This window comes from Centroberyx affinis, unplaced genomic scaffold (assembly GCF_046629955.1).
Source record: "Centroberyx affinis isolate AG114_WGS23_722 - 3 ecotype Tasmania unplaced genomic scaffold, CSIRO-AGI_Caff_v1 ptg001689l_1, whole genome shotgun sequence".
Classification (NCBI taxonomy): domain Eukaryota; kingdom Metazoa; phylum Chordata; class Actinopteri; order Beryciformes; family Berycidae; genus Centroberyx; species Centroberyx affinis.
Window position 1 is genome coordinate 33,730 of NW_027280107.1, and position 12,104 is coordinate 45,833.

A 12,104-nucleotide genomic window follows, 5' to 3' on the forward strand; every position below is an offset into this window, starting at 1 on the left:
TTGGCCAAATGGAACGTACAGTGTTGCCTGTGTGAATGCTAAAAGGCCAAAGACACTACTGAGCTCAGAGGAAGTCATTAAATCAAGACATTTAACTAAAAAAAAAACCTCATGTTGTGATTTTAAATGTGGATTCCCTACTGGATCTGCAGTCACAGACTGTCACAGACTTTTATTGTTTATTGTTCACAAATTGTTTGCACGGATATTGAACACTTCACATGTGTATGAAAATCTATTAAATATCACACCAGTAAAATGATACATGAATGTTGCTCAATGTTGTGTTTATTTTGGCAGCGAGAATACATTCATTTTTCTTTTCTTTTTTTTTGTCCTTGATTTTGATAAGTCTATGAAATGATTTCTTCCCTGCCGTTTTTCCTTCCTTATTGGAGCAGAAAACCATACAACAAAAGTTGAACATGTGTTTGCAGTGTTGACAGCAGCAAGTCATACTAAGCAGTTGTGCTGGAATTACATGATGGTCTCCCAATATGGCCACTAGGGGACTCTACAGTGCTTCTGCAATGCCTCTATTACCCATAAATCATTCACACAGTTCCACTCATCATTATGCATGTACAGCCTGGCCAGACCTCTCTACACTTCAGTACGGAACTGTTGCATTGGGTGCTTCATCCTTTTCTTGTAGTCTTCATCAAACTGTTCACTCTGGGCCACAGTGAAATGGTTCTTCCAGTCAGCAACCTTTCCTGGAGAAGCAGAGACAATCAATCAGGTGTTTTAGTGAAATCCGCAAGGGATGATTTGAGCAGATATGGGTGTGAGCAATGAAAATCTGAGCACATCATGAACTCAGCGGGAAAAAAATATGCTTTCTCACATTGTAGATGCTTTACCTTCACAGAACATTTTTCACTGTACCTTTTCTCATGAAGGGAGAAACTTTGAGATCCATAATTTGGACAGTGGAATAGTTGGTCATTTTGTTTTTTTTCATACTGTCAAACTGCACTCTTCCTATGACTGTTTCCCTCTCCTCGGCTGAAGGAGACAAACCAAGAAAGGAGCAGAGATGGTCTATCTCTCTCCCAGTGTCCTGCAGACACACACAGTGGTCACACACAATCTGTCTGCTATAGACTACTGCAGAGCTCTACAATAGGAAATCCCAGCCTTGTGACGCATAAATTAAAGATACTTACTCTCTCCATCTTATACAACACACTCTTAGAAAGGATGCTTGTTTAACACATCTCTGTCTTCTTTGGGACAGTGTGCTTTTGTGTTACTTTTCTATAAATCATATGTTAATAACACTGACACAAAATGTTATTAACATAGCTACAAATAAATGACACACACAAACACACACACACAACCACCATCACAACACAACTAAGTTACCTTGATCAGATCTTCATAGAACAGATAAAGAAGTTTGGAATGAGTCTGTTTCTTCTCCCACCAGCCAGTCACATGGTCATACCAGGGTCCAAACACCACTAGAACAATACATGAAGGACATCTAGACAGGAAATGAGAGATCAAGTGTCTTCTGCAAACAACTCCACTATTTTGAACTCACTCTTTCCCTCCATGAATCCATGCAGAAAGCTGCTCCAGTCTCCTGGCTCTGGCTGAAGCATGTTCATGCGGCCGAAGTGGAAATAGGACACTGCAGTGTCCTTGGCATTACGGGCCACATAGACAATCTGCACAAAGCAAAAATGCTTGCTATTGATCAGTGTCAGGTAAGTAGTGGGAGTTGCAATTCACATATTTACAAACTACAGATAAAGAAAGTACAGAAACAATACCCTGCAGTTCTGCTCCCAGAAGGACTTGGGCACCAACTGGACTGGTAGATGTGTTTTGATGAGGCGAGGAGAGGTGGGGAGCTTTTCTGCCAAATCCGTTCCTTTATAGAGGGGTAAGAGTTAGTCAACAACAGAGGTATTGCTTAGAGTTGTTCTGAAGCCAGAGAACAATATGACTATTAGCCATAGTGCCTTACACAGTAGACAACCTGATAAAACTACATGGCAGAGAAACTTTTTAGGCTGGTTTAGTTACACAGATAAAACATAGAAGCAAATTGGTGATTAACTGCAGTTTGCATACAAAACATTTTTGCATTGTCATGCTAATTTTAAGGCATATTGAGCAGGATTTCCCCGCTTGAAATAGCATAAGCTCATCCAAAAATGACTCAATCATTATGGCCCATTGGTAGTGTGTGACAGTGTGGGTGCCTGCAGAGATCCTGCCTTCTGCCTCGATTTTCTTATTTCTAAATGTTCGGGACGTTTCTAGGCGTCAAGCTTTTGGCAGTGGGTGTGTACGCCTGCAACCAAAACCACTGCTGAATCGTTTTATATCTAAAAGCCTCGCTGGCTATGGTAGCGATCCAGAACTCTAACACAGAGTAACTGGAGTTCTGGTCAGAGCTTGTTTGTGTCGTGAGCTGGCAGCTGGCTACCGTTGAAAAGCTGATAGCTAACCGGCACCTACCTGTCCAACAGAAAACAGACCAACTCTGCGTCGCTCTTTATCCCCATCCTCTCCTTCAATACTCACCAACAGTTGAAAGCCAACCTCATATTCAGACTTTGACTCTGATGAAGACACAGTAGTGTCGAAACGTTAGTCTGTTTGCACAATTAAAGGCTGTGAATCTATCAGTGTGCTCCAGTCCCTTTTGTTTTCTGGACGTTTGCTGTCCTCAAGCTGAGAAGCACCTGATTCAGTCGCATTTTGCTGGAAGATGCGCGGAGAACCCTGTTTCAACCAACCCCATATTCACTCTTGTTGTGGAACAAACCTTGTCTGCTTGGCGTTTCGCCTCGCATATTTCTTTTTTTTTTTTTTTTTTTGCCGTTCTGGCAACCGCAGTGATTGTGTTTACAAGCCACAAACAGCAAAATCCTACTCAGTATGCCTTTAAGTGTGGATGAATGTGATCAGATGATTCAACCTGTGGGTAGAGACGGGCTGTTAATCTCCAGGAAAGGCACTCTCTCATGGATAGGGATGGATGTCTGACGCTCTGGAGATGTCTGACCAAAATACAGAAGGTCAAGGATGTGAGAGACCCATGTGGTTCCTAAGAGTGAAACACATGAGTAGGCTACATGTTGTTCAATGGCCTTAACATCTGAAACATGCCAACCCATTGCATTCATCAGCATACAGTCACAGATATAGCAGCATAAATATGATGTCAGACACAATATTGTCTTGTAAGCTAATTCCTTGAACCTCAGACACACAACCACACCTGCTTTGGGATAAGTAGCTATAAGAATATCATCTGGTCTCGCTTTGAAGTTCTGTACATTGTCCCAGTTGTCAGTGAAGTATTTGGTCATGGAAACTCCATGGAAGTCAAACAGTTTGGGCCGAGGTGGCTGCTCCATCTGTAAGAGTGTTACATTTTTAATTCAAAATACACATACAACATTGCAAATATTGTCCAGGCAGAGATATTTGTCGGAATTTAATATTTTTTCAATTTAGTGAATGTAGATCAGTTGATCTGACAATGTAAACAAAGTTTTATTGCATCAAATGTGATGGTAGTAAGCAACAAAGAAATGGTCACTGGTCCTGTTTATGGCTGGCTGTTTTATCATTTATTCCCTAAAAGGTATAGTCACCAAAATTTGCCTCTAGTACTTATTTTTTAGTCACTAGTCATTATTCTGGCAGCTACCAGTTGCTAATATATTTTAATAGTTGCTATATAATAATAGATAGATACTAGTTATAGGTGCTAGTGAGTAAAAAAAAATCTGCAGCGTTAAAATATGTAATAACTTAATTATTTATCATTTCTAATTACATTATTTCACCCATTTTAAAAACAGAATGATTGGCAAATGGGAAACAAAAATCCAATTTATTTTTGCCTCAACAAAAAAAATGATTCAGGTAGAATCTGAAAATCCCAAAGTGACACAACACTTGAGGTGACAATACAGCAAAGAGTTGTGGCAGTTGAGCAAAAATTCCAGTTAGGTTGTGTGAAAATTCATAAATATGTAAAATGTGCATAAAAATTGAACCGTTACTTACTTCCTCTTAATTAGATACTACTCAATCAACCAAACAAAACAAAACAAAACAAAAAAAAGTACCATGAATCAATTTGATAGTACACTAGTACAGGTTAAAGGACAACAAGGATGTAATTTGTGATAAACTGATCAGCTTGGTGCCTCACCTCACAGTTTTTGATTCAGTCTGTGGCTTCAATCAGGAAACTGATTGAACTCCTGACACAATAAAAAAGTTACTATGGGCTATCTAATCATTGATAGGCACAGAGCTGACAAGACAGATAACAAACTAGGCTATGGAGCATGGCATATGCGCAACAAGTTGTTGTTGTTTTTTTTTTATCGTAGGGACTGAACAACTGACTAGCTGCTGGTCGCAACTGAAAATCCATCCCAAAATACTAATGTTAAAAAATAACTATCTGTTTGTGATGTACCTTAAATTCCTGGTTCCATTTTGTTGTTTGATGGTATATTTTTCTTATTCCTGTGGATAACTGGTCAAACGTAGATGACGTGTTGTCAAGACATTTACAATGCTGCTACAATGGAGTTTAATAGGAGAACAATGTTCAGCTATCTAAAACATAAATCGATTAAACTAAACTATACATAAACTAACCTTTGGTGTTAGTCTCTCAGAACCAAAGAGCAAAGGGCTTTTTTCTAGACTCACCATTTTGCACCAACATTCAACAATCATACAGGGAGAAATCCATCACTGAAGAGGGAGAGATACCAACTTCCCAACCTACATTAGGCCCAATAGTCCACAATGCAATGCAGCCACACTGTTGTGTTTTGTGTAAGGGGCATAATTCTTGCTTCATCTCAACTGGCGACGACAGCTATCACTACTGATATTGTCCTCTCAAGTGTTCAAGGGCCCATGGCGAAATGAATGTGGCTTTTGGATCCCGTTTACCAATCGTTCCCGTTTACCAATCGTTCTGTTTTTGAAATCGGTGAAATAATGTAAGTATAAATTACTTATGATGAAGTTATGACATATTTTAACATGTTACTGAAAACAAAAAACAACAACCATGTTTGGATGTTACATTATCCTCGCTTCACAAAGCTACAAAATGTTGGAATGCTAAGTATGGCTAGCAATCTTTTATAATTTTCATTGCAGTTTCAAAACCCATCCAAATTCACCTCAACAAATCAAAAAATGGATAGGCTAATAGAGGAATCCTCAAAAGCAAAAATAGTCAAGATTAGGGTTGGACATAGTTAAAGACAATCATTTTACACCTCTATTCATTTTCACGATAGACTGAAAGTGGGTGGGATCTGGAATGTCGTATTTGTGCCGAAAAAATGTCGTCACAATTGAAAGGACAATTTCTCTCTCCACCTGTACTTAAGAATTTCAATGAATGAATTGTAAAACAAACAACTAAAACCACATTGATGAATACATTTGTACTGGAAGAGAAAGTTCAATTTACAACCACTAGTTTCAATATTTGCTAAAATATTTTTCTTATGTACTGTATAAATACATTCAAATTTCAATAGCTAATTTCCCATGAACTAGGTCAAATAATAAAAAAATATATATTTTCAAATGTCATACAGGTTACCACACCCTCTCCCTTTCCCTCAAACGCACATGTGCCCACATGCTACCTATTACTAGCTACTACTACGTATATTACGTAGTGTAAGAGTATCCGCCTTTTAAATTGCAGAATAATGACTAGTGACTAATAATAAGTACAAGTGCCTAATTTTAGCGACTTCCCTGTGAGGGAATAGTAAAAATGAAATTAGTCACCAGTTACTATAAAATAAATCCTAGTAGTTATGAAATAGTTAACAGTAAAAAAAGAAAAGTGCCAAGTAAAAAACAAATTAGTCACTAGTATCTATTAAATTAGAACTAAGTTGTATTTTATAGCAACTGGTAAAATATATAGCAACTAGACATAACAATGTACAGTGCATATTAGGGAATAAATGACAAAATGCCATACAAACAGGAAAATCTCTCACAGACACATGAATTACAACATTTCCTATTCAGCTAAAAGTTCCCCACCCACAGTGCTAACAGATGTGAAAGTATCAGACAACATCCACATACATTAAAGAACAATAATACTGCTTACTCTTGAGTTGCAACATTTGAAAAAGGTAATTTAAAGAAAATAACTAAAATAACTAACTCAAATCCTTCTGACCCGCTTCTTTTCTCTCTCATCTCCTTCTCTTCTTGCCTCACAAACACGCTATATTTTATGTTGGCAACCCATGACTGGGAGGCCTCTTTACCTTCCCCTTTTTACTTCATCTAAACTCACTCAATCTCCAGACTGTGATTCTCTGTTTACATTTGCACAGAAGCTGAACACAAGGAATCCTATCATTCTCCCAGCAGTAGATACACAGCACAGCAGTGAGGTGCTGTAATATTTGGCTGTCTGTAAGGAGTGTCAACGCAGATTATGTCATTGCTTTGATCATTATTAAACTCTCAAAGAACCTTTCACTGTATCAGATTTGTTAGCTAATTCAAATAACTGCTTGTATTTACACTCAAACTTGTATCCACTCACCTGGTCTCTCCAAACACTGGCTGCATCAGTCTATTCTAATCTGACTATCCACAGTCAACAGTGAACTTGTTGTGTAATACGCCCGGTAATATACTGTATGACTTCCTGAAGTGAGTCTAGGCGTGTACCTCCTGTTCCCAGCCTACTGTGTGAGTTACTCCATTATCTGTTTTGAGGCCTACTGGTCAAACATTTGAACCACTGTTATCAGGTAAGAAACATGGGCTCATGTAATGTCAGGTAGAATCCAAACTTAGAGCATTACTAAAGATTTCAGTATCTCACAGGATTAATAATTTTTTACTCATTTCCTGATTTGAAGAGAGATATATGTACGTTGGGCCATTCAAGCATTTGAGCCACATTCATTTTTTTCCCATATTCTACACTTTCCAGTGTTTTATTTTGTGTCTTGAGGTCCATTCAAAGCTGTTTGTGTGGTGTCATGTACCAAAAACACTCTCAATCCATTTTTACACGTTTATTTTCCAGCATTTCCAGCATGACAACCGCTCAACCGCTTTAAAAAAAAACACTTTGTTAAACTATTATTTCTTACAAAAATGATAATGAGAACCTCTGTGATGCCACAAAGTTATGGAAGTCCAAGCGGCTCGTAGAGGCTCAGATTTCTGATATGGATTGTGTGGATTTAGTTGCCGACCGTGCGTTTTGATACTTTCACAATGTTTAGATAGCACATCCAACTCCTTTATAATCAAAAGGCAAGGGAAATACTGTTTTACACGATATGGGACCTTTAATATCTTTGCACATGTAGAAGAAAATGTGAGCGGATGTGTGAAGGGTAGAAATAACTGAGATGTTTGAGTTCCATCTTATTTTATTGTACACATAAAAATACATACACAGTTTTACACTGTTTCATAAGGTACAGAAAAAGATTAGGCCACATGTGAAAAATGTATTTGAGTTCTGAGTTTAAAGTCAGAATTCGGAGTTTAAAGTCAGGATTCAGAATTCTGACTTTTTTTCTCAGACTTTAATCTCTGTGTGGCCCTAATCCTCTTCCATAATAAGGAATATAGTATCTTCATAAAAATCAAAGTAAGTAAATGTTAGGCCTGCTGTACACGGTTCAAACGTAGAGAAATCAACATAATGAGTAAACCTTTGGCAGTATTTTCCTGACACTGATCTGTTGATCCTTTAGCCTGAGTTGAGTTAAAGTAGTGGTAGAGTCGTACAGTGGCACGCATGATGCTACTGACAGAGGTCAGTAGGTGCTACTCTCAGAGGTCTTGCCATTCTTGTTAGAGGCAGACTGATCAGACATTTAGATAATATGATGCACATACAGTATATTACTAACCCATATATGTTATCTTTTTGTAAGATTTATATAAAAATATGTTTGGTTAATTTTTGTATTTGCTACACTCACAGCCCCTCATTTTACAAGGAGAGTCTACTTCAGAGATGAATATTGATGTGAAGAAATCATTACAGTCATCTGATTTTCTATGCACTTTCATGATTGATAGTAGTTCATTGGCTAAATTCAATTGATGCCGCACAATGTTCCACTAGTAACATGAGAGACAACAGGAAACTTTATTTTCCCCACAGATTGTGAATGGGAACTTGATTTTCCCCACAGATTTTGAATGGGAAATTCATATTCTCACACATTTTGTCCATGAACTTGATTTTTCCACAAATTTTGAGTGGAAAAAAGGTCATGGATGAATTAAGTATGGCATGTAACATTTTGACAACAACCATTAAAACACAATTCTATTCTTGAAATGATGAATGATTGATGAATGTGATTGAATGTGTGATTGATGAATGTGATTGAATGTGTCTTCGCAATTTCAGTTGTGAGTGGACAGCCCTATCCAAGGCCATTTAGACCATGTGACAATAATTCTCCCTTCAATACAAATTGTTTAAGGCATGGTGATCTGGTAAGGAAAACACTGTTCAGCATCATCATTGTGAATCCAGCCAATCATGGATCATACAGACTGATTGACCCATCCTTACACTTGCACAGCCTGGCCAGACCTCTCTACACTTCAGTACGGAACTGTTGCATTGGGTGCTTCATCCTTTTGTTGTAGTCTTCATCAAACTGTTCACTCTGGGCCACAGTGAAATGGTTCTTCCAGTCACCAACCTTTCCTGGAGAAGCAGAGACAATCAATCAGGTGTTTTAGTGAAATCTGAGCACATTAGAGACTGTGCCTGTGGGAGAAAGATGCCTTTCTCTTTGTCAGTTGTTTACTTGCATAATTATTACATGGATTACTATTATTATATATCCGTAATTATATTATATTGTATGCGCTATTATTCACTGTACCTTTTCTCATAAAGGGAGAAATCTTGAAATCCATAACTTTGACCGTTGAATAGTTGGCCATGTTGTCTTTCTTCATATTGTCGAACTGTACTCCCCCTCTCACTCTTTCCTTCTCCTCGGCTGATGGAGACAAACCAAGAAAGGAGCAGAGACTGTCTATTTCCCGTCCAGTATCCTGGAAACACAATGGTCACACACCATCTCACCAGTTACTGCAGAATTTTGGAGAAGGAATCTCCATAGGCCTCCACCTCCAAACTAAACACACACACACACACACACACACACACACACACACACAATTACCTCAATCAGATCTTCATAAAACATATAATGGATTTTGGAATGAGTCTCTTTCTTCTCCCACCAGCCAGTCACATGGTCATACCAGGGACCAAACACCACTGAAACCATAGAACAATACATGAAAGCACAGCTAGATGAGAATATGGAGGAAATCTGTAGATCCCTGTTCCATTAAAAATAACTCCATTATTCAATTTCATACACACTCTTTCCTTCCATGAACCTCTGCAGAAAGCTGCTCCAGTCTCCTGCTTCAGGCTGGACTTTGTTCATCCGGTCAAAGTGGAAATAGGACACTGCATTGTCCTTGGCATTACGGGCCACATAGACAATCTGCACAAAGAGAAAACACTTAAATTACACCAGTATCAGCATCACATCAGATGTTACATAATTTTACCCTGTGTTTTAACACTTAGGTAGTGATTAATTGCCTTGGGTCCTCTATGTTTAGTTTGCTCAGGTTTATACTTTTCAAAGAAGAGTCACGTTAGGAAATGAAAGGGAGTATTTAAAGGACATGTGAAACAAGGTTTTGGACCAGGACAAAACTGAGAATGTATGGAACCAGGAAACAAACTTAGTAAAGATGTGAATCTCACATACCACACAAATTGATAACATTTGTATGTGGGCAGTAAGATCTGTCTCCCTGGCTTTAAATAGTCTTGGTTACGTCTGTTTTTTTTTTTTTCACTTTGCATAAGACAGGATTTGGTATGAAGAGTTACATAATCAACTATTTTGACTCAAAAGACATGTAGAATAGCACTATGTAAGGTACAGTATATGTAATATCTAGCCAATCCATTCTCCATTCTGATTGGGACCTTGAAAAGTAAAAAAAAAACCCTATTGATGTAAGTATTTTTTGTCTTTATTTTGAAAACACAAAACACATTTATTTTAACTAAATACATTTTCTTCTACCAGAATTTTCCAATTCATATTGCTACATTGCTTGAATGAGTATTTGTAATTTAATATACATTTTGGTATATTTTTGCTGCGCTGTGCTGTTCCACACCATGTCTGACAACACTGAGCGATGGCAGCTGATTGGTGTAATTATTCAATACAGTTACTGCTTTAAATGAATAGTAAATAGACTGCACTATATCACTATCATAGCAATGGGAGTCATAAGTTGAGATAGAGGAAGAAACACATACTGTACCCTGCAGTTCTGCTCCCAGAAGGACTTGGGCACAAACTGAACTGGAAGATGAGTTTTAATGAGGCGAGGAGAGGTGGGGAGCTTCTCTGCCAAATGTGTTCCTATACGGAGGGGTGAAGATGGAGTAAGAAAGGAACTACCTTTACTCTCACTGTACACACTCATCTTTGATGCACACTCGTGATAACATGATATGTAACTCAATGTGAACAAGATGGTTTACTGTCAAGTGCAATTACTGTATGTTTCATAAGGTCTAAGAATAGGTTTAACAAAAAAATAGCAAAGTTAGAAAATCACCATGATTGCATATTGAAGGTTAAATAAAACAGCATGTTTGCATTGTGGTAGTGAAATTAGTCTGTGTGTGTGTGTGTGTGTGTGTGTGTGTGAGAGAGATCATTTGATTCAACCTGTGTATTCAGTCGGGATGTCGATCTCCAGGAAAGGCACTCTCTCGTGAATAGGGATGGATGTCTGACGCTCTGAATTTGTCTGACCAAAATATAGCAGGTCAAGGATATAAGAGACCCATGTGGTTCCTGAGAGAGAGAGAGAGAGAGAGAGAGAGAGAGAAAGAGAGAGAGAGAGAGAGAGAGAGAGAGAGAGAGAGAGAGAAAGAGAGACAGCGGGGGGTCAAAAATGATCCTATATTCTCCCAACCACAGCCCCTTCCCCTCCTATTGAAGTGTTAAAAAGCAAACACAGTCCTCTCACGTTTATAGACTGACCTGCTTTAGGATATGTTGCAATGAGTATATCATCTGGCCTGGCCTGGAAACCTTGAACTTTGTCCCAGTTGTCTGTGAAATAGTGGCTCATTGAGACTCCGTGGAAATCAAATAATTTTGGCCGAGGAGGTAAATCCATCTGAAAAAGAAATGTATGATCAGGGCGTCAGAGTAAGGGACTAAATAAGGAGTAATTTATTTTTCATGCTAGGGGAGCAGAAAACGACATGGACAAAATCAGTGCGAAGTTCACAGCAAAGTTATAAAATCACTCCTAGTAGGCTAGTCTTTGTAAGTGAAGGAGACAAAAATAAATTATTACTATATGTACAAATCTGTTTTCAATAGTTCCATGATACATGTTAAACTAACGGTAAGCAAAAAAGAAAAAAAACATTGGAAGGTAATCGAGAGTAGCTCTATAAATAAGGACACAGAATACACATCTATCTTAACAAACCTCAGTATCTGCACACATACCTTGTCCAGGTTAAGTGACATGCTGATAGTTCAGTAATATATCCTCTTATCCCAACTGCTTTCTCTGTCGTATTTCTGGGCCTTTTTCTCTTCTCCCACTGGGTTTGTTCCCTCTCTGGCAAATTCTTTTCCTTCCTTTCCTCATGTTATGTAAGCACTAAATGACCTCTATCTCTCTGCCTCTTGTTATTACAGGCTGGAATCTCAGTCCAATATACGTTGTGGAGGCCCAACCCTTATCCCTCTTAGCTCTTTCCTTTTTTCCCCATTGTTCTCACAGAAACCTACAGAGCACACATTATATTCTTCATTCCTCACTTTTATACTGTATCATTACTTCAATTGCAATCGTATGAATTTGATCCTTTCGACACAGTTTGTGCCTGTGTAGTTGTGTTTGCAGCTTGTGTGTCTGTGTGCATGTGTTTGCGTGCGTGCATATAAAACTGGGTGCTCTTTTCACCATTCATGTTCCTAAAGGGTAAAGAT

General features: G+C 38.3%; 2 protein-coding genes across 3 annotated transcripts; both read right to left on the minus strand.

Annotated features, from left to right (window-relative positions):
* Positions 1 to 261: 261 nt before the first annotated feature.
* LOC139651592 (cytosolic sulfotransferase 2-like) lies at positions 262 to 6,680 on the minus strand. Of its 2 annotated transcripts, XM_071528565.1 has the most exons (8): positions 6,593 to 6,680; positions 3,245 to 3,383; positions 2,942 to 3,070; positions 1,785 to 1,885; positions 1,553 to 1,679; positions 1,372 to 1,469; positions 889 to 1,063; positions 262 to 716 (listed from the first exon to the last, which is right to left on the minus strand). In XM_071528565.1, exons 2-8 carry the CDS (start codon positions 3,381 to 3,383, stop codon positions 604 to 606), a joined length of 882 nt encoding a protein of 293 aa, XP_071384666.1. In that variant the 5' UTR covers positions 6,593 to 6,680; the 3' UTR covers positions 262 to 603. The 2 variants fall into 2 exon arrangements, with proteins under 2 accessions (XP_071384666.1, XP_071384667.1); XM_071528566.1 differs by lacking the exon at positions 6,593 to 6,680 and having other exon boundaries at positions 3,245 to 3,401.
* Positions 6,681 to 7,161: 481 nt separating this feature from the next.
* LOC139651591 (cytosolic sulfotransferase 3-like) lies at positions 7,162 to 11,803 on the minus strand. The gene is made up of 8 exons (XM_071528564.1): positions 11,616 to 11,803; positions 11,136 to 11,274; positions 10,818 to 10,946; positions 10,405 to 10,505; positions 9,434 to 9,560; positions 9,228 to 9,325; positions 8,922 to 9,096; positions 7,162 to 8,740 (listed from the first exon to the last, which is right to left on the minus strand). Exons 1-8 carry the CDS (start codon positions 11,634 to 11,636, stop codon positions 8,628 to 8,630), a joined length of 903 nt encoding a protein of 300 aa, XP_071384665.1. The 5' UTR covers positions 11,637 to 11,803; the 3' UTR covers positions 7,162 to 8,627.
* Positions 11,804 to 12,104: the final 301 nt, after the last annotated feature.